Source organism: Natrix helvetica (genome assembly GCF_964273705.1).
Source record: "Natrix helvetica genome assembly, chromosome: 2".
NCBI classification, from domain to species: domain Eukaryota; kingdom Metazoa; phylum Chordata; class Lepidosauria; order Squamata; family Natricidae; genus Natrix; species Natrix helvetica.
Genome location: NC_138552.1, coordinates 136,908,167 through 136,936,166, shown reverse-complemented (window position 1 = coordinate 136,936,166; position 28,000 = coordinate 136,908,167). Strand labels below are relative to the sequence as shown.

Genomic DNA, 28,000 nt, shown 5'->3' with positions numbered 1-28,000 from the left:
GGAGGAAATACTTTAAACCAAACACATTTCCTCCCGAAATTCATATATCATCTGCAAAGGGTAGTCACATGACTGGAGAAAATCCTGGCTGTATTAAATTTTTGGGATATATACTACGCGCTTGCTCCCAATTCCGTTTTGGCCTTCAAATCTGAATCTCTGCACAACTCTGAGAATTATTTGCTAGTTGTACTACTAATGATATTGTACCAGCCTGACAAATCTCCTATGAAGAGGAAAAATACAGGACTAGTAAAAATACACTTTGTCTTCACGGTGGGTAATAAACAAGTTTAATGACACTTCCAACAATAAGCAATGCAAACAGATGAAATCTTCAGCATATTGAATCACAGCTCCTTCAATTAAAGACAATGCCAAGAACTTGGGTGGTTGCAACCTTACACCTGCTTCAAAGAGTGTAGTATTGTCCAGCTTTTAAGAGAAAAATCCAAGAGAATTGACCAAGTGATGCCACTTTTATACCCCATGTTACAAACGACCAATAATGAATTTGCTGTGTGTGCATCCAGGAAAATTTCACAGATTTCTAAACTATATTACTAATGCATTACTATATTGTGACTGTAGTCTGTCAGTGACTGAATGTAAGCATGTCTACAGTATCTCTTCAACACTGAATATTTCATAACATAGTGGATTTTTATTTGAAATATTTCCAAAGCTTACCAGGTGATGCTTTTTGTTGAAACCTAAAGCGATGGTTCTAAATACTGCTAACATTGGCCCGTGTCTTCATCCTGGCACACCAAACACACGCATGCATCAAACAACTGTCTTTAGCTTAAAAGAAATGGCATTTGTTGTTTGGGAGGAGTAAGCCCAAGCAACTCGGCCACGTATACACAAACACAACAAGTGAGTGGCACCACAAAGTGAGTTGTGCTGGCATAACATTGTGGGGGAGGGGGGGAGTTCACACTGCACAGTGGAGGAAATTCTGTTCGGTACACTGGAGAGTAATCCAAACTTGATTTTGTGCCCATATTGAACTTAGGAAACGAGCTTTTTTTTTAAAAAAAAAAAAAAAGCCCTGAAAAGCTCAAAGAGGCTGTTTTCCTCTCGAGGAAATGTTTTCAGTTTATGAAATGATGTAAAATGTAATTTTGTGTTAAGACTGGGACAGTCCAACATGCCCAATGATGTAGTTCCAAGAAGGTAGAAATAAATGGGAGATGCATTTCTCTCTAAACTCATTCCTGGATGGTTCTTCCCCTGCCCCCCCCCCCCCCGCCCAACTCTGATTGCACAATGCTTTTAGATCGGGGGTGTCAAACTCTATTTCATTGAGGGCCGCATCAGGGTTGTGTTTGACTTCAGGTGGGGGCAGCTCAACATCACTCCTGTCTGCCCCTGTGGTGGCCCGAGCACTCTGTCAGTAAAAACGGGCTCCTGAGCTCTGTTTTCGGCTTCCATAGCCTCCTGCAACCCTCTGCCAGTGAAAATGGAGCTCAGAATGCCTCCCAAGCTCCATTTCTATTGGCAAAGGGTTGCAGCAGATCGGGGCAGCTGAAAACAGGAGCTCGGGAGCCCATTTTCGCTGGCAGAAGCACTGGCGGCCAGTCCTTTGCTGTTTCCAGGGTGACCCTATGGGCCAGATCGAAGTACCCCACAGGCCCCCAAGCCTTGAGTTGGACACTCCTGTTTTAGACCTTTCCAAAGTAAGGGATTTCCAACACTGGAACCCACCAATAGTAATAGTGATAAGGAGAGAAGGGAGAAGAGCCTAATACTGCATTTGGTTTCCAAGGCCAGCATTGTTCTTCTGACCTTGGGAAGCAAACTTCAGCCCCTTCTATAGCTCTGGGATCCTTAATGCCTGAGAAGACTGCTATGTTATGGATGTTCCAACACTGGAGATTTCTAAGAAGAGATTGGAGAACAATTTGTCTGAAATAGTATAGGGTTTCCTGCTTAAGCAGGGGGTTGAACTAGAAGACCTCCAAAGTCCCTTCAAATTCTGCTATTCTGTTATAGCTTAATTAAATAATACATATAAAACTAAAAAAATATCTATAGATCAATCTTCCCTCTCCTACTACAATGCTAGGGAGCACATTTTGTCTAATGATCTTCCACTGGAACCCTCTTTAGATCCAGACTCAAATCATTTGAGTGGGTTGCAGAGGACTAAGCCCTAAGATAAACCTGTACATCACTCATATCATAAATATATGTCATATCTTCCACATCTATTATTCACTGGCTGCCTCTGTTACTTCTATCATCTATGCTTCACTGCCAATGCCATCCGAGAGATACTAGTGAAATACTCTCCTAGCCAAAAGTATAAGGCGAATGGAAGTTAAGGGTACAAATATTGTCGAAGCTGAGGGTAGAGCAGCTTGTTACTGTTTTTTAACAATGTTGAGGAGCAGCAGCAACATGAGAAAGCCAATGATAAGAGCAGAGATATGCTTATTCTGTCCTTATACTGTAGGACCACGGTGTAGACTTCTTCAGATGACTGTCACCTGCAGAGCTGAGAATGACTCTCTCTCTCTCTCTCTCTCTCTCTCTCTCTCTCTCTCTCTCATACACACTTTTTGTAAAATAAATGATAAGCTAGGTCTGATAAAGCAGAAGTAGACAGAGTAACCTGTATCCCTTTAAAATTTTAGAGTGAGATGCCACTGTAGAAGCAGGAAACAAAACCCAAGACCAGCGGAGAGAAAAAGTATCTCTAGACTGTTGTGCTGTGCTGGTTTTCCCTTTGAGGGGAATCTGTATGGAAAGAAGTGTCAACATGTATGGTCTTCTCATCTGCTATAGTAGTCAGCATTATCATACCAAGCATCTATCACTTCATTCTGTGTGGACCAGACATGTGAAAAACGATTTGGACAAATAATTTGTTTGCCATACTTCCTCACTGTTACTTATTTCAGACCCAGACTATTATGTAGTTTCACATACCTACTGAATACATACGTATCTAACCATGCACACTCTGTAGATAAAAATGGTGGCTTTTTTTTAACCAGCAGCTATTGAAACAATCACATATAGATTCATACTGACAGAAAATGAACAGTATAAATAGTATCTGATCCAACAATTCCCTGTGTCATTTATCACAAATAAAATATACACTCTCATAGATTAAAGGTTTATCCCAGCTTACAGAGGAGACAGGAATGAGCATTTCTTGGGGGCGGGAGGCTCTTTTCATTTTTCTTTTCAATTCAACTGGAATTATATAATTTCATTTTCCAGATCATATATTCAAATGCGCCCTGATCAAAAATTTTACAGCTCCAAAACAGAGTGGGCTACAATTGATTAATTCACATAAATTCCAATCTACTCTCTTGTTTATTATAGATGGTGGATCATATTGTCCCAGATCTTCTGATCTGGTTTCAAGAACTCTGCCATCCTCACTTGTCTCAAGTAATGATAACTATAACATGCAATAATCTTTTCTGATACATTCTTGTCATCAAATAAACACAAGGTTATAATTTGGACGTTGTTTGAAGATACCCTCTAGAAATCAAATTGGTCTTTATAGTGCAACCCAAATCATCTTTGCTCAAAATGGGACTTACAGGGCTAACACCAGTCCCATTGTGAAAGTCTACTTGAGACAGTGTAACAAGCTGGGCAGCAAGTTGGAGCCCAGTCATTTTGTGAGTCCCTGTTGGTGCAGTCACCTCACCACACTTAAAACACAGAGGTCTTCTTCTCCAGTTGATCACTGTTCAAACATTGCCTCTGAAACATCCTCCAGATCAGGGCACTAAATGGGCTACAATCACTGCTGCTGTGGGCAGATGACACAGCCACACTATAATATGTCATTCTGAGGATTCCCTCAATGACACATTCTGTCACATAATTCTGATGGCCAGGAAATGTCCTGCGGGGCAGGAGTTAGGTGACCACCAGTGAAGGCATCTGCAGAAGTGGGAGAAAGGGGCTAGAAATGGATCCCCCGAGGCCACCCTTTGGGTCTTATTCTTAATTATGAAAAATCACTGAAGCTTCACACAATCTTGTCCCACTGAATCATGCTTGGGATTGCACTGCAAGGATGACTTGTATTTTGGTTACCATCTCAGTGCTATTCAGTGTTGTGACTCATTGTGTTATACCTGTGGTAGTGCAAATCACATGTGAACAACGTAATATTGGTTCATATTTTAAAATATACAATAAGCGGTGTCCTTTTGTGATGATCCTGTAATAAATAATGTTGAAAAACACTCTTTCTAGGACAAGAGGTATGGAATCCCGTTTCATGAGAATATAGTAATTTAGTATCAGCAGACTGACTGGTTTGAATATGGCTTCATGAGAGCTTACTTCAGAGTTAACTTACACAATCCTATGCTCATTTATGAGGAAGATCCATGAATTTAGTGGGACTTGCCTTTCTGAGTAAACATGCATAGGATGAATCTATAGCTCTCCCTATAAGCTTTCATTTCAGAAATGAAAAACAATATAAATTCATGTTCACAGTTACAATGAATGAGCCACAACAGGATATTAAACAAGACACCAGTCAATTAAGCAGAAAGCATTGATCATATATTCCACAATGATCCTTGGCCATGACACAGGGTATTTCAACAGACAAGTCACAAGGCCACATGCTTCACAGAGAGTTCACTTTAAATCCCCATCGGTTTCTCCTTGAATTGACTTTTTAATGCGGAGTAACATGGTTGTAAGCCATTGATCCAAGCGGGATATTGAATCAAATTCTTTAACCTAGTTAGAGGTAAAGGATCAGGTGAGTCACCGAATTCAGCACAGAATTCACATTTCCTTTTCTTTTTTTGTGATTTTAAGAACTTTGCCCAAGGGGAAAACTATAAATATATGACCATCATTCAGTTACCCAAAATTAGAAGTAAGTAGAAAAGAATAACTGTGCATATTGCAAAACCATTTTTAACACCACCAACCCACACATTTGAGCAGCTTTAAGAATCTGGGGTAAAAAAACCTGCAAGTGAGTCAAGTTTTTCAGCTTCCTTTTTGCCTCCCCCATGGAAGAATAATTTCCTACTGGAGGAGGAGTGAGACTGTGTTGCACCTGTTCTTATGGCCACCTAGAATACAAAGCATCCAAGAAGAATAATGGGATATTTGAGGAAGAACAGGGTTAGTTTTCCAGCTTTCTCCTCTCAGCCACCAGCAGGCTGACAAATATCACAGCAGACTAACTGCATGCCTCCTTACAAGGCTGTTTCCCTCTGAGGCTGCAAATGAATGATGCTTGATTCCTGGCAATCATTTACACACAAGCCCAAGTTCTTCTCCCCATGCAACCCTAAATAGCCCAGAAATTAATCAGATGACCCTTAATAACCAGAGAGTATACATGTTCCACTGAGAAAAGACAGCAGAGTATTCCGACACAATGAATTTTCCATGAAATAAGGCAGCAATTGGAAATGAATCTCTCAAAATGCCCGGTCCTACTTTAGCACTGATACCATTTATTTTATTTTATTTTAATGTACTTTATTCTGAACATTTAAAAACCAAGGCAAAGTATGATGATATCATCATCAAAATATTGTACATAATTCTCTCACTCAAGTTCTACAAGTCAAATGAGTTAGATTCAAATTAAATTAGCTCCCTTGAAATCAGTGAAACGAGTTAGTTATAATTTCAAAGCCAACTGCTTTCAGTGGAAACTAAATTTTACTGAGGGTGCATCTGACACCCATTTAAGTAAGACCTACTGAATTCCATCTAGATGTGCATCAAGTTGGACTGTAATCTGATGCCTCTGTTGCTTGATTGCACAAGTTGGCTGGTTGTGGTTCAAAAATGCACATAAGACAAAAAGTTAACATTTTTCTTATCTAAAACCCAGTTCAAATGTTTAATTAAAATACTAGATCTACTTACTGCTTCAGTGTATGCATCACAATTTTGTTCTTCATGAGCTTCCAGTAATTTCTAGCAAGACAATATAACAAGGTTACCAACAAAAATGATCTTTTTACTACATTTTTTATGAAGGACGGGTTTGTGAAAGAACTCTTTCTTTATATTCTTTAACAGTGAAAAAAGATTGCATTATCTGAAGAGACATTTTATAAAATATCTAATTATTGAGAGCCTTCAACTAGAAAAAGCCATTCATATCCAATTCTCCCCCCTCAGTCCTATTCATACTATTGAATCTGATATCTTGCTTAAAGTGCTTGAGGTTACTCAAACATTATAGAGCCGAAGTGGCGCAGTGGTTAGAGTGCAGTACTGCAGGCTACTTCAGCTGACTGCTAGCTGCAGTTTGGCAGTTCAAATCTCACTGGCTCAAGGTTGACTCAGCCTTCCATCCTTCCGAGGTGAGTAAAATGAGCCAGATTGTTGGGGTGCAATAGGCTGACTCTGTAAACCGCTTAAAGAGGGCTGTAAAGCACTGTGAAGTGGTATATAAGTCTAAGTGCTTTTGCTATATATATATATTCTGAGATTGTGACCTCATAATGGCATAGTTATAGGTAGTGGAATGGGAAAGACCACACTGGTCTGAGATCCCAGCTGACTGTAATTTCATTGTGAACAGAGAAAGAGCAAAATTCAGGCATGAAGAGAAGGCCCACAAAGTACCGTCATCATACTGAGGTCCCCACAGTAGAATTACAGATAAGCATTTACAGATAAGATATGAGCAGTGCCAACCCAGAGTTTTGCGAAAAGTATTCAAGAATTCTACTTGAGGACAATTCCACTACAGTATGCATTTGATTCCATATCAATGAAAAAGGAAGAGGATGAAGCTTGGAAGGAGAAGCTGCCCCAGCATGGAAATGGCAGGAAGGGAAACACAACAGTATTATTTTTGTTTTTCTATCAACGGTTCTTCAGGTGCTCTCCTACCAGAGCAGGGATTATACAGTAGCCCAGTATATTAAAGCTCCTTTCATGTAAGGAAAAGGAAATTAAACAAGAACAGGGTATAGCTTGGAAACTGCAAGAAACAAAAGAGATGGAAAACTTAAAATCATAGAATGGAAGAGTTGGAGAACACTTAATACAATCCTTGGCTCATTATGGGAATCCATAATTCCAGCATCCTTGACAGATGGCCATGCGGCCTGTTTCATCCATCAAAGGTAAAGTCAAAAGCTTTAAGACAGCCTCTAATTTGTAAAGACCTTTCTAAAACAGAGCACTCAGAACTGAACACAATAGTCAGGGTGTACCCTATTTTTCGGACTATAAGACGCACAGGTGTATAAGACGCACCAAGATTTCGAAGAGGTAAGAAAGAAAAAAGGGGTTTTGCTTTCCCTCAGCCCCCAGCAGCACTCTGCAGGCTTCAGCAAGGCTGGGGCAAGGCAAAACGCCCCCATTTTTGAAGGCTGCTGGGGGCTGAGGGAAGGCAAAAAAAGCCTCTGTTTTTGTGAAAAATGGCTGTGGGAATGGGAGGTGGGAGGTGGAGATAGCTGGGGAATTGTAGCCAAAATAAAATTATTTCCTGAAAACCAAGGACTTTCCCACCAGGTGCAAGGACGTGAGTTCTGAGACCAAGTGACCCTTGGACTGTGACCTAATTGGACCGTGTGATGGACTGCATGGGCAGAGAAAATAAAATTTACTTTTAACTAGTGGGAAACCAGAGGGGAGTTTCCCCAGATGTGACAATATGACGTGCCTAATAAATCTATACTTTGAGGAATATGCCTGCCTTGGAGTTTTGGTTCTGTTGGGTGTGATACGTGGAATCCTGACACTTGGAACATATTTCACATAGCTAATGTTTAAATCAGACTAAGAAATAACTTGTTACTTTTTAACATGTAAATTGGGATGATCATTCTTCCTCTCTTTTCACAGTGTGACCATAACCCTTCATCAATGTTTAATAAATATAATATTTATAATTAAGATAGCAATCATACATCAGTTCTGTTTTTAGCAAAATAAAAAAGCATGCTGTTTCACTTACTTTCAATAATTTACATTCTCTTGAATCTGTGAATGCTGGGAACATTTCTTCATATTTCTCAAGAGCCAGCTGAAAAATAGCAACTGCATTTACTTCGTATCGTTATAAGATGTTTTCTCAGAAAACTAGACAATTCTGCCATGTTGAATAGCCATTCAACAGCATGACATACACAGGTTATGCTCAAAACAATGTCAGATGTTTAGATGAATCTGAGTGGTCACACATGCGCCTTTCTGTAAAGTGACAATTTGGGATATTTTAAGATAACACTAAACCACATTTAAGAGAAGAAAGCCCCCCAATATGTTTTTCAGAAATGGAACTGCATGACATGTTCTTCACCTGAGGAATAACAGGGAAGATAGTGTCAGCTATCCTAGGTGGAGTGGTTATAATAACAGCATCTTGCAGATCTGATTGTGCTGAATCTCCTCTTTCTTCTTATACAGGTGAAACTCGAAAAATTAGAATATCGTGCAAAAGTTCATTTATTTCAATAATGCAACTTAAAAGGTGAAACTAATATATGAGATAGACCCCATACATGCAAAGCAAGATAGTTCAAGGCGTGATTTGTCATAATTGTGATGATTATGGCTTACAGCTCATGAAAACCCCAAATCCACAATCTCAGAAAATTAGAATATTACATGCAATCAATAAAAACAAGGATTGTACATAGAACAATATCGGACCCCTGAAAGGTATAAGCATGCATATGTACTCAGTACTTGGTTTGGGCCCCTTTTGCAGCAATTACTGCCACAATGCGGAGTGGCATGGAAGCTATCAGCCTGTGGCACTGCTGAGGTGTTATGGAAGACCAGGATGCTTCAATAGCGGCCTTCAGCTCTTCTGCATTGTTCGGCCTCATGTCTCTTTCTCTTGGCAATGCCCTATAGATTCTCTATGGGGTTCAGGTCAGGCAAGTTTGCTCGCCAATCAAGCACAGTAATCCCGCGGTTATTGAACCAGGTTTTGGTGCTTTTGGCAGTGTGGGCAGGTGCAAAGTCCTGCTGGAAAATGAAGTCAGCATCCCCATAAAGCTTGTCTGCGGAAGGAAGCATGAAGTGCTCCAAAATCTCCTGGTAGACGGCTGCGTTGACCCTGGACTTAATGAAGCACAGTGGACCAACACCAGCAGATGACATGGCTCCCCAAATCAACACAGACTGTGGAAACTTCACACTGGACTTCAACCATCTTGCAGTGTGTGCCTCTCCTTTCTTCCTCCATACTCTGGGTCCTTGGTTTCCAAATGAGATTGAAAAGTTGCTCTCATCAGAAAAGAGGACTTTGGACCACTGAGCAACAGACCAGGTCTGTTTTTCTTTAGCCTAGGTAAGACACTTCTGACGTTGTTTGTTGTTCAGGAGTGGCTTGACAAGAGGAATACGACATTTGAAGCCCATGTCCAGGATCGATCTGTGTGTGGTGGCTCTTGATGCACTGACTCCAGCCTCAGTCCACTCCTTGTAAAAGTCCCCAACATTTTTGAATGGCATTTTCCTGACAATCCTCTCCAGGCTGCAGTCATCCCTGCTGCTTGTGCACCTTTTTCTTCCACACTTTCCCCTTCCACATAACTTTCTATTAATGTGCTTTGATACAGCACTTTGGGAACATCCAACTTCTTTTGCAATTACCTTTTGAGGCTTTCCCTCCTTATGGAGGGTGTCAATGATGGTTTTCTGCACAACTGTCAGGTCAGCAGTCTTTCCCATGATTGTGATTCCTACTGAACCAGACTGGGAGACCATTTAAAGGCTCAGGAACCCTTTGCAGGTGTTATGGCTTAATTAGCTGATTAGAGTGGGACACTTTGAGCCTAGAATTTTGTACCTTTTCACAATATTCTCATTTTCTGAGATTGTGGATTTGGGGTTTTCATGAGCTGTAAGCCATACTCATCACAATTATGACAAATCACGGCTTGAACTATCTTGCTTTGCATGTAATGAGTCTATCTCATATATTAGTTTCACCTTTTAAGTTGATTACTGAAATAAATGAACTTTTACACATTATTCTAATTTTTTGAGTTTCACCATCCATTTCATTGGATTAGGGAGGTGTCCACCTGAGCTGCCTCTGAATACTATACAGTATATCTATTGTGGACTTAAAATATGTTTCACCCCTCATCACTTTGGTAAAAAAAAACTTTGCATATCTCTGTCAAGGCCATCTTCCTTACTCCCTACAGAGAGATTGCTTAAGCCTGTCACATCCTACAATTAGTCCACTAAAAGTCATTCAAGTTGCTTTTTTCTGCTCAGAAAAAATACTATGAAGTCCATATCTACAGTTTATGTTGAGTTCTGTCTAGGCATCTCCTGCATAGCAGATAAATTAATTCTCAACTTGCCATGAACTGCAATTCTTGCAAAATGCAGCATTATGTGAATATTATTGGCATTGCACATTAGTGTTAGATTAGAAGATTCCATAAAGTAATAGTGATACAAACATCTGCAATGGCCAAACATGAGGCTTCCAGCATTTTCAATTGTTTTCAGGAAATATGGCCTTGCGGTCAATTCCAACATCTATTGTCTGAAATAATGAAAACATGGAACGTTGTTTTTGAATCGATTTGTTTGGTATTGAATTCGAAACTATGGGTCCATATTTGCAAATGACAACTCTGGTTCTAACAGGCACATAAAAAGGTCAGCTAAGTCATATGGCAAGTCTACAAAGCAATCTTATCATTCTTGTAGCACTCCTATGTTTACCCAGCCATGTTTACATAGGAATGCACAGAAAGGGTACTCAGATTAGAAAGCAGAACTTCTGTGATGTTTCATGTAATAACAGCAGGCATTATTGATAGTATGTAGCTAATAAAATATTATGTTTATTCTAGGGATACTATGGCATTATGATCTCTATAACTATAGTACATTAAAAAAAACCTGCACTAACCTTTGCGTTCAACTCGTCGACAATAAAGTGACATAAAGCTGCTTTAAAGAAGTAGTCCTTTGCGCTGTGCTTGAGCAATGGATTATCCATTGTACTTGTACCAACCTAGGGGGATAAAAATTACATTTATAATTGATAAAGTATGAAAAAGCAGAACATGGTTGAAAATAATATTTTAGTTCCTTGAGAATGCCTGTTCTCATATTTGATATTTTCCCACTAGATATTTTTCTACTACAAAAGGACCCGATTTCCGAAGTTCCCAGATGTCATATTGTTCCTTAAATTTCTCTGTAAGACCTGACACTTTAAATACTTTTTAAATTTTATAACACATTTCCCCACAACGGGGATTTACATATATTGAATCTCATGCACGTTATTGCTTGGGAAAAGCTCAACAAGCAATAGAAATCTTCAAGCATTTCATCCTAGCCAGGCATTCTTATCACTTCATCACTTACATTCATACTAGTAGGTTAGAAACTAGATATTAAAGCAGTTTGTAAGGATAACTGGATTTTCAGATTTTAAACATTGAAAATACTGCATAATAATAACTCCCATGATTTATTTCCTGCAAGAACCCTTTTTTCTTTGGCTCCAATTACCCAAAGCAAATCTTTTTGCCTGAATTATTATGCATATACATGTAATACAGATCTTCTTTCCACATATACCTTGAAATGATGTACTGTATGTTGTAAACTGAAATTTCTCTGACGGTTTAAATTTGAAGAAAATCAGTCCACTTGCTTCACTTGGCAAACTGCAGGAGGTTAGTGCTTTGGGTTCCCAGTGAATGTAGCCAACTGACCAGTTGAAAAAATGATCTGCCCCCTGGAAGCTCCATTTCGGCCTGCAAAGGGCCAGGCGGGGAGGCCCGTAGAGGCCCAAATGGAGGGGAGGATTCACCCCTCGGAAGCTCCATTTCAGCCAGCAACGGGCCAGGCAAGGCCTGCGGAGGCCCGAATGGAGCATCAGAGGGGCGCACGTGGCTGAGAGGTTACAGGGGAGACTGCTTGCTAGATCTTCACAAGGTAAGTGATCCAGTGTGGCAGGTTGGCTGGTGGTGGGGAAGCAATTGGGGGGAGCATGAAGTATTTCTGTGGTCAGGGAGGCCTTGGGTGGTCTTAGGCAGGTGGTCTGCTCCATCACTAGCCCCCCCCCCAGATCTTCCCCACCCTGAAATACTTCATGTGCACTTAACGAGCCTCACATTCTATTAGTGAATGTGTGGGCAAAAGGAGATTCACTCCCATGAATCCTCGGATTACGAATGGAACGGGCAGGCTCCATTACATTTGTAACTCGAGGACTACCCGTAAATGATTTTAGTTATGAAGATGAAATTTCTTAAAAAACGTTTAGTGTCTTAAAATGAATGTTAAAGAGTTTTCCTTTTAAGGTTAAAGAATTTGAAAGATTATATAGATTTTTGTTGATATAAATGTTGACAGTTTAGAAAGATTAGTAAATGTAAATAGAAATATCTATCATTTCCCACAACAGGAGAAAAAAACTGGATTTGGTTAAGAAGGCAATGTAAAGTGATTTAAACAAAGAAATTTTATTTGGTCTTGTTTCTTTTTTGGTATATCGCTTCTGGTTTTTATCCTTGAAACAGGAACAGATGAAATATAGAATTTAGTTTGAAGATTTAATAATTTTATAGTTATAGAGCTGGCCTGTAATAATTATAGGTATTGTAAAAAGTTGAGGTCGTAAATGCATTAGTATTATACTGTTTGGAAAGTCGGAAGTCAACATCCTTTGCAATAGTGGGGTAACTCGGGTGTAGGATGAGGATGAAGGTTTGTTCTCCGAACTTGGGGGTTGGTTTCCAAATGTTTTGTCACCAGGCTAGGTAACATCTTCAGCAGAGTTTAGGGGATGTCTGTCTCACAAGACCCTCACTAGACACACCCACACATGAAGCCCTTATAAAGAGAAGAACACTGACACTAACATCCCCTGAACTCCGCTGAAGATGTTACCTAGCCTGGCGACAAAACGTTCGGAAACCAACCCACAAGCTCGGAGAACAAACTTTTACCCTCATCAACATCTTTTTCTCTCCTCTTTTTAAAATTTTTTAACCTGCACTCCCACCCCCCTTTTCAATCTTTATTTTATTGTATTTTATGCTCTTAATAATAAACTTTAATAAAACCTCCTCTTTTAAAAAAGGTTAGTGCTTTGATTAATTTGTACTGTGTGCCTCTGATTTACAGTTCTCCCTTAACAAACCAAATGGCAGTGTACCTACCTGTTCAAAAATTTCAGTTGCTTTCTGATATTGTTCCAACTGGGCAGCATATCCAGCTACCTTCAGCAGACACTTGTTGGCAGAGCTAAAAGCAAAAGGCATAATGAATTAAAGAGCACAGAAATACAGGTAAGAAAATCAAAACGTACCCTGACAGGTGGCACTCTGGCTAAAAGGATTTGAGTAAAGATTCATTCTGTTGATATTCAAACAGAGCCATCTTCTGATATTTCTGTTCTCGCTAGCTAATTTTCAATTATCATGAGAATAACATTTCTGAACTCTGTATTTTAATATCACAATTGTCACGCAAATAGAATGCCAAACCAAAAATGGTTTTGGGATCTAACGTTCTTTTAAAGCATTAAATGAGGGAATCATAAAATTTCATGTCATAGTCACACAAGAAAAAATAAAACCCAAAACAAAATAGAATGAATATAGATGTAGACAATCGGCACTAAGATTGTCTTTTATGAAAACTTGCCTGTTAGATTCTTCCCCTTTGTAATAGTCTGCAGATTGTTCATAGTGGGCGATGGCCTAAAAAGAATTCAACATATCTACTTACAATATTATACTTTGACATTGTGGTAACAGATTAGACAGATTCAGGCCATTTCATTACTGTAGGGATTTACAACATTTTCACGGTATTGCCCAGCCATCACTGGAGTGAGATAAAACCTGTACACACCACTTTTAAGATGTTAAGATACTAACACCATCCAGGTTTACAGATGGTAAATTCATGATCAAGATGTTCTTTTTCAAAACAGATAGGAAACTTTTCACATACCATATTTTTTGCTCCATAAGACACACTTTTTTTTCCTTCCAAAAGTGGGTGGAAATGTCTGTGCCTCTTATGGAACGAATATGGGTGACAGGCAGCAGCAGCAAACAGTGGCAGCAATCCCCGCCGCCTGGAACAGTTGATCGGCAGTATTCTGGGAAGCTGATCCAAGCGCCGATCAGCTGTTTGGAGGTGAAGGCTCCAGCAGAGGCAGCAGACACGGAGGAGGCAGGCTGTTTGCTGTTTGCTGCAAGGATGCTAGCCAAATGAATACCGGATGGACGCTGGGAGGCAGAGGCAGATATGTTTTTTGTCTTGTTTTCCTCCTCTAAACCTTGGTGCAGCTTATGGTCAGGAGCATCTTATGGAGCGAAAAATACTGTATATTCATATGAAACTATTTCTTCCCTATTTCATTTACTATACATCCATACAGTAGAGAGTTGATGAGTTAAATCCATGAATTCAAGTTAAATGAGCGTTAAATGACATTCTGTGATCACCTGGGCCTTTCACTTAGTGGTAAGAAAACACACTTGGACAGTAGCTATGAAATATGAAGTGATGGGCTCCCTCAATTCTTCCAAATGTAATGGCACCTCAGCAAAGTATGATTAGGAATTAAACCCAAATCCTTTCACGTTGGCTTACCTTTTCAATGTCTACCAGCTCAGATTCATAAATCTCTGCAATAGTAATGTGATGCTTGGCAACGATAGTAAATCGGCCCTGAGAAGAGAAAAATTTGGCCTGATGTGAAAGGGGGCAAGCAACGAATACAAACTGAATACAATTTGAATTCATGACAACACCAATAGGAAAGGTGTAAATTGGAATCCCAACCTAGCACTTCGGGGGGGGTCTTACCGTGTCTGTGTAAATATCGATGGCAGCATTTAAGCAGTTGATAGCCTCTGCATTGGGTGCATTTGGAGGGAAACAATGAATACAATCAACTCGGGCATCCAAACGTAATCATTTTGTCAGTGCAAGAAAGTGGACGGTTTGTATCAGCACATTCAACAACTAGATTCTCAGCTATTTTTCTATGCAACATCCGCTGAAGACAAACTTTCTTCATCACTTCCTGCCAGCATTACAGACTGCAGATTTATAGGATATTCATTCATTTATACATTCGTTTCTTTTATGATGAAGTCTCAAAATCCACCAAGTGAAAACGGATGCAAAAACATACACCAGAGTGAAAGAATTGTGTATTAAAAGCTCTGTTTTGAGTGCTAAGGAATAAATCTCATAGTCTTTCTACACACAAAAAACCCCACTTCTAGTTATTCCTACATCTCTTTATTTCAGTAGCTTAGTTTGGGCAACAAAAGGACAAAAAATGTGGAGTGAGAAACTATAATCACTGCCCCATTCACTGCATATCATAGAGAAGTCGGTAGTCAGATCTAGACCTAGCTTTTACCCATCCCTGCTCTGCTCTTGCTCCTAATTCAGTAATGCCTTTAAAGAATTGATGTTCTGGTGTGATACAGATTTCTAGTTTCTAGAGTTTTTCTAGAAAGCTAGGTAGTCTTTGCTTAATGACCAATTGCTTGGCAATTGTTCCAAATTATGATGGACCTCCCAAAAGATACTTACTAGCCAATTTCAAAGTTCGGGTGGCTGCACCACTACTACTCCCCCGCCCTCCCCAGTCACATGAACACATTTTGGGTACTTGGAAACTGGTTCCCGTTTATACAGCCAATTGCAGCATCATGTGGTCAAAGGCTGCAATTTACAACATTTTTTGCCAGTTTCCAGTGTTTACTTCTCCAATATCTCAGGGGTTGCCACAAAGAAGAGGGAGTTAAACTATTCTCCAAGGCACCCGAGGGCAGAACAAGAAGCAATGGGTGGAAACTAATCAAGGAGAGAAGCAACTTAGAACTGAGGAAAAATTTCCTGACAGCTAGAACAATTAATCAGTGGAACAGCTTGCCTCCAGAAGTTGTGAATGCCCCAACACTGGAAGTCTTTAAGAAGATGTTGGATAGCCATCTGTCTGGAACGGTATAGGGTTTCCTGCCTAGGCAGGGGGTTGGACTAGAAGACCTCCAAGGTCCCTTCCAACTCTACTATTGTATTATATTGTAAAGAAGGAATGGCAAAATCTGGGGCAGAGTGAAAAGACGATTCAGCCTAGACTCCCTATATAGGCACAAAGTCTAAGTCCCTTTGAGTGCCATTGTCCTTTATCTAACTCTAACCAGATGCTGAAAGTTAGTTGAGAAGATTCATGTGCATAGGCTTTTAATAATAAATCAGCTTAACTGAACTTTCATGTGTAGACATGGTCTTTTGCATGTGAGAGTTACCCGTTTAATGACCGCCATCACTTACAACCATAATTCAATCTCAGTTATGGTCGTTAAGTCAAGGACTACCTATAGGTCATAGGAAAGAACTGCTTGGTAACTCAAAGGGACCTGATGTCTCCATTCCCATTACTGGAGACGCTTGCAGGAATTTGACACTTGTCTTCCAGGTGTCCCACCTTGGGTCTTTCCATCAGAATTTCTATGTGAAAAAAGTCTTATCTTTAAATTGAAGATACGTGTGTATTAGCTCTTCTTGAATTACAGGCAGAAGGTTTAGCATGTGATAATTCATTAATTGTGATTTTTTTTTCTGTTTCTATTGTGTCCAAGCTCTTTTCCAGATCTTTTTGAATGGCATCAGGTTTTATTGTTGTTATTCTATAACTGCAAGCATGCACCCTTCCCTATTCAGAATAATGAGAAGACAGATACTGCACAGTGAAAGGTAACCATCATGTATAAATCCAGTTTAGATTAGAGCTTTAATGTAAGTAAAAGACATGTACATTAAACAGCTTTGTCCAACATGTTGTCCTCTGTTCTACCATTATAGCTCTTGAAATTCCAATGCAATGAAAGCCCAGTATATACACCACAAGTGAGTTAGGACTATAATGGAGTCTGCCCATAACGCCTGTCTCGTGACAGTGGTAAAACAGATATTATGACCTTTTTTTATAGTGATCATTAAATGAACAACGCAGTCAAATGAACACTGCGGGTATTAAGCAGCTCAATGGTTTGCTGTTGAAATGCCGATTTTCAGCAGACATCGTAAAATGCAGTCATGTGACTGCAAGATATTGCAAAAGGCTGTAAATGGGCCTGGTTGCCAAGTGACCGAAGTGTGGTCACATGACTGGGGGAGGGGGTTGATCATCAGAACTTTGAATTCATAACTCCCTGGTAGGTCTGTTGGAACTTCGAACAGTCACTAAGGGACCAATCGTATGTCAAGGACTACCTGTGTTCCATTGATAATAATGTTATGTCCAAATTAATGTTTATATATATAAAATATACACCCAAAATTATATTTCTCATTAATCTCCAAATTCCTCCTAATTTTCCCATAAAGATCTTTTTAATCCTATAATTAAACCTTCAACATCTCATGAAGTGGCAGGACAAAGTTAATGATCAGCAACATATTTAGGTGTACATTAGCCAAGCAGATTTAGTTTGGGGGAGGGAGGGAAACCACACAAGCATTTTTCTTAATCATATTCAAGAGGAAAGAAAATTGGGAAGACATATACTACATTATACATACATATCTACACTCACACCCATTATCCCATCATGGCTAATGAACAACTGCATATAATGTAAATCAGTACTGGTACAGCACTCCATTGATCTCAAAGCTCTTTAGATGCTTTCAGGATTATTTATGTTGATCTGAGCAATAGTGAGTTTGTTGTTTTTGTCTGGAGTTTTATTTCTTTTAGCACATCCTCATAATCAGAGATGTTCCTATCTATCTTGCTTACCAAGAAGAAACATCACAATACACCTTACCTTGAGGATCTGCCTTTTTGTAAGCATTCCCCGCGTCAACGAAACAGGTGGCTGAATCGTGTTTACTCTGCAACTGCATGTGGAGCCTTGCTGCCTGACAAAAGGCATTCCCTGCAGCTGAAAGAGAAACAGGGCAGCATTTTGACATCAAAAGTAGACATTTGAACCAGAAACAAGCACTTCTCCCAATTCTCTCTCAAAAAAGAATTTAAGGATCTGCTACTGAAAATCTACTAAAGGGTGCCTTCATTGGGGTGCTGCTTCTTTTGACAAAGATAAGGAGCCTGACGTTATTTCCATGTTTCCCTACCTGCTTCAACCACATGGCTGCTCAATTCAGCCACAGTGCTTTTAAATCCTATCTTTTAAGATTTTATCTAAATGGAAGGGAAATCGGAAGTGTTGGGTTTGTTCAGCCTTTTCCTTTCGGCAATAATTTTAAGTGGATGAAAGTAAGTTGTGGTTTGGCTACATGGAGATTCCATTATTTAGATCAGTGGCTCTAAACTTTTATGAATCCATGGCTTAATATCGAATAGAACAGTAGTTTCTGTAGCACATTAGAAACAGAATGGAATAGGAATAGGAAACCTATTCAGAAATATATTAGTAGTTCATAAAGACAACCCAAGAGAACTGTTCAATGAAATTAACAGTTTGTTGTGGCCCGCCAGCAGCCAGCGGAGCTAGTGGAGACTCAGACAGTGAGGAGGTTGGGGAGGAACATGGGCCAGTCCTGGAGTCTGAGGAAGGCTCTGATGAGTGCTCTGCGTCGGAGGCAGAGATGGGGCCAGGGCTGTCTGACAGTTATCAGCTGCCTTTGGAGTCAGAGATCAGTGGGGCAGAAGAACAGCTGGAGCCTGTTCTCGATGTGCTCATGCGCAGAGCTGCCAGGAGAAGGGAATAGTTCAATAGTTCAATAATTCAAGGGCCAACTCAGAAGTAAAGGCACAAGTGGACAGTGAATGGCCCCTCCCATAGGAAATAAAGAGGAGTGAAAGGGGAGTGGAGTTTGCAGGGGACAATTTGTTCTCTTAATTGGTTTGTGACTCTCCAAGACTCCTTGCCAAGTATCTTCTTGTATAGCTTTGCATTTGGAAGATAGTGGACTGGCAGCTCTCCGAGCCGGATAAGGTCTGTGATTGTAAATTCACCTTTGAAAGACTGTTTGCTGGGACTTTGCTGGATGTGAATGAGAGGAATTCACATTAGCTTAATAAAAAGGGGTTTTGTCGGAACAAGGAGTCTGCTTCGTCATTTTGTGAAGCCTAGGTCAGAACACAGTTGTGCAACCAATTTTCCTATACATTGACTTAAAACAAATTAATGGCAAAAATACCGCTCCTCAATTTGTATACCATGGAGTTGAAAATACAGTATGCATAATAATTTCTGAGGAAGCATGAATCGCTCTATTTTATTTTGGGAGGAAAGGGACTAGGATATCAATGAAGAACTGAGAAAGGCAATTTACTGTGTGCAGAGATGGATGGTTTTTAAAGTTCAGCACTAGTGAGTCACAACTTGAAATATCAGATAAAGCAGCTAAATCCCCAGCTTGTAAACACTTCTATTTGCAATTAAGGCATGTTATTTCAGGACAACGACTTAATATTAATCCCCTCGACTATTGCAATGGTATCTGAATTTTCTAGGAAGACTGAGGGGCCTATAAGCCAATTCTCAGTAGCTCCAATCAACATGGCCATTCTTGAAGGGAATTGGGAAAACTGAAATCAAACAATATCAGAACGATTGCAGTACCCTCTCCACCCCTGTTTGTAGGGTCCTTTATATTTATAAAGAAGATAAAAATGTCTATATGTACCACTCCAGTTTTTGGCTATCTTGAACATATTGGCAGCTCTTGTGTACATTTCACATGCTTCTTCTAGCTTTGAATTTCCTCTAGGAGAAATAAAAGGAGACACAGAATTTAGTAGATACCGTTGCATTATGAAACAGCCAAATATGAAACATATTCAAAGAATACAAAGAAAGGTTGACAGAATAAACAACACAGAAACCAGTTCCCCATAAATAGTGCCTGCTGCAGGCAAGAAATCCTTGGTTTTGTTAATGCATTGGAAGCTGAATTGTGCATAATGAGTACCCGAGAAAGCCATAGGGACCTTTGACTCTTTACTAATATACCCTCCTGACACAATCGAGCTTTTCTTTGGTCTCACATACATATACATGTTATATACATGTTACTTGAATGGATCTAATCACAGCAGCCTGCAAAAAACTGGATTGTGGAGCCCCTCTAGAAGAGAACATGGGAGGCTGTATTGTTACCATTTCAGTACTAACAAAATAGAGCCAGACCAACATTAGGTCTAAGACATGGGTGTCACATTGTCGTCATGGGACATTTTGCGACATTTTTCTCTTCACGGACCTGGGGTGGGCATGGCTTGCATGTGACGCATCCGGCCCATGGGCTGCCAGTTTGACACCCCTGGTCTAAGACGTTGAACTAGAAGGGGGAGAACTAAATTGAAATCCCCATTCAACAGAGCTTCTGGATAACATTGGGCCAGTCATTCTCTCTGCCCAACCTACTTCATATAATTGCTGCTATTAAGTATAAAACAAAGGGTGAACCCCATGAAAATCTTCTTAAACTCCTAGAGCAAGAAAATGGGATGTAAATAAATACGTAAGTACAGGGCAAGATGCAGTGTTCCCAGAAAGAGAAAAAATGAGCCTCATCGTTTCCTAGTTGCTATTAAATAGCGCTTTAATATTATAGTAGCCTCTTTCCAAGTGAACGTATAGATACTAAGAAAGTCCATAAAGCTAAATTGGTCATTTATACTAATTGGGAAGCTGATCTCTTTATAGATGAGATTGTTTGTAACGTGATTATACAATTTTTAAAAAAATCACTGGAATTATTTAACAAAAACAAAGAATTAAGTTTATCCTAACTTTGGGGTCGGGGGCAATATTTCTGTTAGCTTGCCAATCTGGAAATTAAAAAAATAAACATCTATTGTAGGGGTGTCAAACCTGTGTCATCATGGCGGCATCGTGACGTATCAGGACTTTTCCCCCCCTTCCCTAAACCGGGCGGGGGGCAGGGCCAGCACATGACGCATCCAGCCCGCTGAATAACACCCCTGATCTACTGTATTATAAAGGTAGCCCTCAACTTACATCCACAATTCAGCCTAAAATTTCAGCAAGACATTGGCTACGTGGGTTTTGCTCCATTTTGCAACCTTTCTTGCCAGAGTGGTTAAGCGAATCACTGCAGTGGTTTTTAAGTTAATAACATGGTTATAAAATGAATCGGGCTTCCCCATTGGCTTTGCTTGTCAGGAGGTTGCAAAAGGTGAGCGATGACCCTGGGACACTGCCATGGTCATAAATACATGGCAGTTGCCAAGCATCTGAATTTTGATGATGTGATCACAGGGATGCTGCAATGGATATAAGTATGAAAAGGGTTGTAAGTCATTTTTTCAGCGCCGTTGTAACTTCAAACAGCCACTAAGCATATGGTTGCAAGTCAAGGACTATCTATACTAATAAGTATACCTGCACACAGTCCTAATTTTATTCCACAAGCATACAATGGGGGGGGGAAAGATTTATAGCAGATATACAAGTATTTTCTCAGTAACAAATTTAGGTGAGAGAATCGCAGTGTTTTTCAGAAGATGAGAAGGAATGGATGGGATATGATTACACAGAGTTAATGGGCCACCTTATAGTATGTGCATGGGATATGATATGGTGGTAGGGAAGCTACAGCTTGCTTTATTGATGGTTGTCCATAGGACCCCTAAGGTCCAGTTCTTATTCCAGCTGTTGGGCTATGGTGGTTGAAATCCCTTAGGCATGTCTAATAAATTTGTGGTATTAACTGAATTGGCCACCTTTTTATTGTTACATGCACTTTTTAAATTGTATTTTTGTGTAATGGTATTCAGGAATGACCTTGGGAGATAGGAGGAAAAGCTGCAGTCTAGACAACCATCAAACAAAAAGTATTTCAGCCCATAGAGGTTTTCTGAAAAATACAAGCAAAGAAGGGAAGAGGGGCTTTCAGACATGATTCTCTTACTGTAATCTTACAACAAATTCAGTGTTACTACAGGTAATCAGGGGTGGTATTCACTTACTTTCCCTACCGGTTCGCAAATGCGTGCCCGCGCGCATCAATGCATGCGTACCCGCCAACGCATGCGCACAGCCATTGATGCATGCGCTTTGCCTAAATTTTGATCATGTGAATATGGGGGCGCTGCATCAGCCATACCTCCGGGCACGGGGTGTAAATTCATTTCTTTCAGTATTGCCATAACTTTGAAAGGTCGCTGGAGAAATGGTCATAATTCGAGTACTACTTAATTCGTTTTGTATTGTTCTCACTTTGTTAAAATAATAAACATAAAACTAATTACTCTTCCTGATCATTTTTATAGAACTAGTTTTATTGCTTTTTAAAGTGCAAGTGAACCTTATTTAATTGTCAACCCTTTTTAATTTCACACGTACGTTTTTAGTTTGTGGGTTAATTCACAGTTGGATGTTAGCACTGGGAAAACAAACTAGAAAATCTGAATTTAAATAAATGCATTCCTAATTAAAAGTAAACGTTTCGAGAGAGGGGTCTGACCGAACTAAATCTGTGTTATGGTTATTGTAAGAGAAAACTCAGCTCCACTTGCTAGTTTACATGCAGAAGTAACTTCTGTTAGAAATTTGTAATGATTGATTGATCGTTTACTGTTTTCGCAGAATCATAAGAAGATTCCTAAAAACTGCATGTTCTCTTAAACCACGAATTAATAGTATTATTAGTAAAATGTGCCTTAAAACTACTAGAGTGCCTACCAGAGTGTTTTTTTTTAAAAAAGAGAATACTTTTGGTTACATTTCCTAACCAAAAGGCCACAAGAATTTGCCTATGGCTTATTTTAAGAATCCAAAATTCCTCCTGCCTGTCATTCACACTCAGCCTGCAGAGTATGACTTGCTGATATTCAACCCAGAGGGTTGAGGAGAAAGCCACACATCTCCAGATATGCTAAGCCAAAAAAGCATTGCAAATCAAAGACAGCACAGTATTTTTTATTTTCCTGATTTAAAACTAGTGCCACATTCAGTGCTAACCAGGGCCAAAATAAGCTATTTTTTGCTGCTTGTCAAAGGTGAAAAGTACTTCCATGCCAGTTCATTTCATGCATTTAACTGACCAGATGAATCTATTCAGAAGTAGACTTAAGGCAGGTGGGCACGTGATACCTTGAATTTAAACTTTACTACAGCCATTTACAGCACAGAATAATAATATAGAATATATGGAAATAATATATTGCAATAAAAAGAGGCAGACATGAAAAGCAGTTATAGGATAGCAAAGTGCCCCAATCGATATTACAGGGAAGAAGGGGGAGAGGGAAGAGAAGTCAAGACATATTATCAGCAAAACAGGCCAAAATAGAAATATTTAGGTAAATAGCTATAGTTTTATTCATACCTAAATGAATACAGTATGGATACATCTAACATTATTATAAAGCTACCCTATATAAAATATATTAGGCAGTGCATAAAACCTGTAAGTATTAGTAGGCGCTAACAGCTCCAGCACATATTGCCTTCCTACGTATTGGAGCAACTCCTACCGACTTATCTTGACACCAACAATGACAAAAAATCACAAAGGAAATTGGTAGAATCAACCCACAAACCCATTTGCACTGGGCTGAAAAGGTTGGAGAACAAATGGGGATGGGCTGCTTCCTACTTCCTGATGTGAGCAGCAGCTTCGTAAACTTTACACAAAACAGATATAAGAGACCCTATCGAAACATCTGGGCTCAGCAGTTTTAAGTAGAGGGAAGAACAGCAAGACTTGGAGAAAGAAGGTTAAATTCCTGAAGAGCCTTACCCGCCCTCTCTCTCTCTCTCCCTAATGTGCCTCTCCACAAATACTACAGCACAGCAGTAACTGTAGTAAAAAAAATATTCATGTGTTGGAGCGAAATAAAAACAAATCTCAAGACATATCGTTGAAGAACTTGCAATTCGGAAATGCGAGGAGGATGAACTACATCAAAATTTACAGATAGCAGCATCTGGTGCCAATTGTCATTGACAATTCATTTCCAAGGTAAAAGATAGAGGATAACTGAGACCAACCTCTGATGAGTATTTTCTTCAGAGTTACAGCAATTCCTATCAACCGCAGCAACAGTACTTACTGGCACCATCCCCGGAATCACAAAAACACCAACATTTGTTTTCTCTGCATTTATAAGAGAATCAACTGGTGCCATAATTTTTCCCTATTTTTTTTTCCTTCGATACAACAAGCAGAAGCAGTTCCACTGAAAATGGGAACATTTTGTATGAGAAACAGAGAGATGCTTTTCCCAGTGTAGCAGTCTCTCCATCTGTATATTTTTTTAAGAAAGAAAACACTGAGAGACAGGTACATAATTGGGTCCTGTATTGTAATTTATGCTATTTATCTAGCACTAATCCCTTTAAGAAAGACAGAATTAAAGGTTATCCGACACCAGATAATCAATCAACTAATAAACTGAAAACAAATCCTGAAATTTTCTATGTATAAAATAGAAAGCAGATGTGGAAAGGGTTCAGTTTGAATTAAAAATTATCATCCTAATTCTCATTGCAGCAACTAAAATCATATATAAGCAAAATTATTATGCCAATTTAGACTCTAAGTGGGATTTGACTAAAAGCTTTCCCTACAGTACTAGGAAAAGGAAAAGCCCGAATTATTAATGCACATAATTTGGACTACAAATTTGGAATAGCAATCAAGACATGGACTGTACAGTCTGAATACAGTGGTTATCTCAGTTGCTATTTAAGAGAACTGTCCCAATAGACAAGCTGGGGCATTTGGGTAAAAAAAGTGAAAACATACATGATTTCTCCTTTTCTTTTTTCCCCCTATTTAGAGGCTGTTTTACCCCTGGCCTCAGAGGCTAAACAGAATGCCTCTTACATGTCAACATACAACAGTTCATTTAGTGACCATTCAAAGTCACAACAGCACTACAAAAAGTGACTTATGATCATTTTTCCCACTTACGACCTTTGCAGCATCCCGCTGATCATGTGATCAATATTCAGATGCTTGGCAACTGCTTCATATTTATGACCGCTGCGGTGTCCCAAGGTCATGTGATCACCTTCAGACAAGTAAAGTCAATGGGGAGGGCAGATTCACTTAACAACCGGTTACTAACTGCAGTGATTCACTTAACAATTGTGGCAAGAGAGGTCATAAAATGGGTCTTAAAAAACTCACTTAACAAATGTCTCACTTAACAACAGAAATTTTGGGCTCAAGTGTGGTCGTAAGTCGAGGACTACCTGTATTTAACAGTTTTTTAATTTTCTTTTTGGTGTTCATCTCCCCTTGGTGGCATGCAAAACACTAAGGGAACTGAAGAACAGTAGCAGTATAGCAATGCTAAGAGTAAACAGCAAAACAATATCATTGGCAGAAAAGAGATTGAAGTGGTAATTATTGAAACACAGTGCCATAAAATCATCATAAAGTTTTAGAATCCAACAAATTGTATAAGCATTAATTATTAAGTATTATTAATATTGTTGCATTAATTTAGGCAATTTCAGGGACTAAATGATAGTGCAGTTGTGTGGGGAGGGGGATGTTGAATGTTTCCCCTCATTTTATCTTGCCTCAGATCTTTGAGGCAGATTGCTAAACTTCATGACTAAGCAGAGTCATGAAATATGGCTCCCCCAATCCCAGACTAGTAGCTTGATTAGTAAACCACTTTGCAGACGTGCAGGTTCTCTTTCAAGATGAACTCCTGGTGGCTTTCTGGTCATGTCCATGTAGTTTTTCAGCAACATACAACAGTAATAATATTAATAATATAGAAAAACTATGCTCCTATCTTCTTCCAGGGTGGAATTTTGATTTCACTCCTCATATTTTCTGGCTTCTCATCCTTGTGCAAAGTAGACGTAACCCTGCTTAACTTTATAGTCCACATGAAGTTTGGCTAAATGTTGCAACTTTAAGGAACCACACAAAACACCATCCTCCTGATATTTACCAATCTATTAGTTTTCTCAATTGTAGATCAATGAAAAACCATAAACAGACATTCTTTTATCCTCAAGGTGCCATGAAAGGGAATTACTGACAAATTACAGAAGACAGCCTTTATGTCTGCTGTAACTAAGCCGCACGTTGAAGATTTAATAATAGTCCATAAGCTTTCATGATTCACAGATTACTTTGCTGCCTTCATGAAACATTAGTCTCAATTGACCGGACGGGGATGGGCATGGTAGACTGAAGAACCCAAGAGTATGTTATACAAGAAATCCAATCAGACTAATGGAACTTCTGTGCCAAACTTAAATCTGTAGAAAATAAAAAGTTTCTATGGAGATTCTCAGTCATCCAGGTCATGGTTGTCCCAAAGGTGTTTTTTTTCCCCAAGAGGCAACTGGACTTTCCAGTTTTTCTTTGAAGATGTTTCACTTCTCATCCAAGAAGCTTCTTCAGAGGTGAGAAGCAAAATGTCTTCAAAGAAAACGTGGCATAAAACCAGCTGGGTGACCTTGGGCCAGTCACTTTCTCTCAGCTCTAAGAATAAGGCAATGGCAAACCAGTCCTGAAAATCCATACCAAGGAAACAGCAGGGACTTATTCAGGCAGTCTCTCAGAATCAGACATGAGTGAATGGAAGGGGAAAAACTTTTTAAGACTCCAGGCAACATAATTAAGGCCTTAACTCCAAACAGTACCCTTATAGAGTTACTCATTGATATCATTAAGACAATTGTATACCATATATGATAATAATAGTTAATTCTTATCTGGTTATTTATGAGAGCTTTAATCCAATGTGCCTGAAGGTACTGAATTAGGACACCTAGTATATGTTTAAGGCTGTATGTTAAAAACAAACTCTAGAGAGGGTTAATTATTATGAATTTAAAATATACATTTAAGCCATTTTAAGCACTGCCTTTGATGGCAGCTTTATCATATCTACACCTCTCACTGACCTTACCTATATAGGTAGTCCTCGACTTACAACCACAACTGAGCCCAAAATTTCTGTGGTTAAGCGAGACATGTGTTAAGTGAGTTTTGTCCCATTTTATGACTTTTCTTGCCACAGTTGTTGTGCGAACCACTGCAGTTGATCAGTTCGTAACCTGGTTGTTATGTGAAATCGGGCTTTCTTATTGATCTTCTTGCCAGGAGGTGGCAAAAGGGGATTCACTTCACACTAGGATACCATAAAGGTCATCAATACAAACCAATTGATTGCCAAGCACCTGAATATTGGTCGAATGACCCTGAGGCGGCTGCAAAGGCTGTTAATGATGAAAAAAGGTCATAGGTCACACCTGTCACCACTGTAACTTTGAACAGTCACTAAATCAACCATTGTAAAACTAGGATTACCTCCGCTGACTTCCGCTAAATCCCCATGCCTATGGCCACAGGTCCACAGGAAAGTATGCTGCATTAAATCCCAATTACAATTTCACCAGAGTCCTTGCTCTCATTTTGTAGACCTCTCAAATGTGCCCTGTCACTTCGCACGCTTCCTGCAACCAGCCTTCAGACGTTCTGCAGCCACGCTTGACAGGTGGCAACGTCAGATTAAGGGTGGGAGAGGGAGACCCCTTTTTATTTACAACCCTTGAGGGTGTGTAGAATTAAGTCCACATTTTCTTTTCCCACTCGCCCAGCTTCGGCCCTCATTGACTCGGGTTCGCCTCTTCCACGGTGCAGCTCCGAGCCAAAGGGTGAGCCCCTATAAGCCACCCCGCAATTCTCCCTTCGCCCGGGGTGTGCGTGTGTGTGCGTGTGTGTTGATGGTGGGGAGCTCAGCATAAGGATGCTGGCGCGGAGGGTGTCCGGATCAGAAGCCCCGGAGCTGTGTGGCGGTTGCGCCGAGGAAGGTCTCCTCTAGGGCCGAGGATAGCGGTGCCTTTGCTCCCTCCCTCTCTCCCTTCCTGCCTTTTCCCGCTCGCTGGCTCACCCGAAGAACCCCCGGAGGAAAGAATGTGAGGATTTGACCCGCTTCTCGGCCTCGGCCAGGAGCTGCACGGCCTCCCGCTCCTTGCTGCCCGCAGTTGAGGCGTCCATCTCGGCGGCGCGCAGAGGAAGGAGGGAGGAAAGACGGGGCAGCCGCCTGCGATGCTCTGAT

General features: G+C 39.9%; 1 protein-coding gene across 3 annotated transcripts; it reads right to left on the bottom strand.

Moving 5' to 3' along the window:
- Nucleotides 1–276: 276 nt before the first annotated feature.
- On the bottom strand, nucleotides 277–28,000 carry LOC309386503 (beta-soluble NSF attachment protein). 3 transcript variants are annotated; one of them, XM_081941940.1, is made up of 11 exons: nucleotides 27,833–28,000; nucleotides 19,621–19,700; nucleotides 17,793–17,909; nucleotides 14,809–14,855; nucleotides 14,593–14,670; nucleotides 13,633–13,688; nucleotides 13,146–13,230; nucleotides 10,877–10,981; nucleotides 7,946–8,014; nucleotides 5,896–5,946; nucleotides 277–4,740 (listed from the first exon to the last, which is right to left on the bottom strand). In XM_081941940.1, the coding sequence occupies exons 1-11, from the start codon at nucleotides 27,937–27,939 to the stop codon at nucleotides 4,636–4,638; spliced, it is 900 nt and encodes a 299-aa protein (XP_081798066.1). In that variant the 5' UTR covers nucleotides 27,940–28,000; the 3' UTR covers nucleotides 277–4,635. The 3 variants fall into 3 exon arrangements, with proteins under 3 accessions (XP_081798066.1, XP_081798067.1, XP_081798065.1); XM_081941939.1 differs by lacking the exon at nucleotides 277–4,740 and adding an exon at nucleotides 4,761–5,084; XM_081941941.1 differs by lacking the exon at nucleotides 14,809–14,855 and having other exon boundaries at nucleotides 27,833–27,880.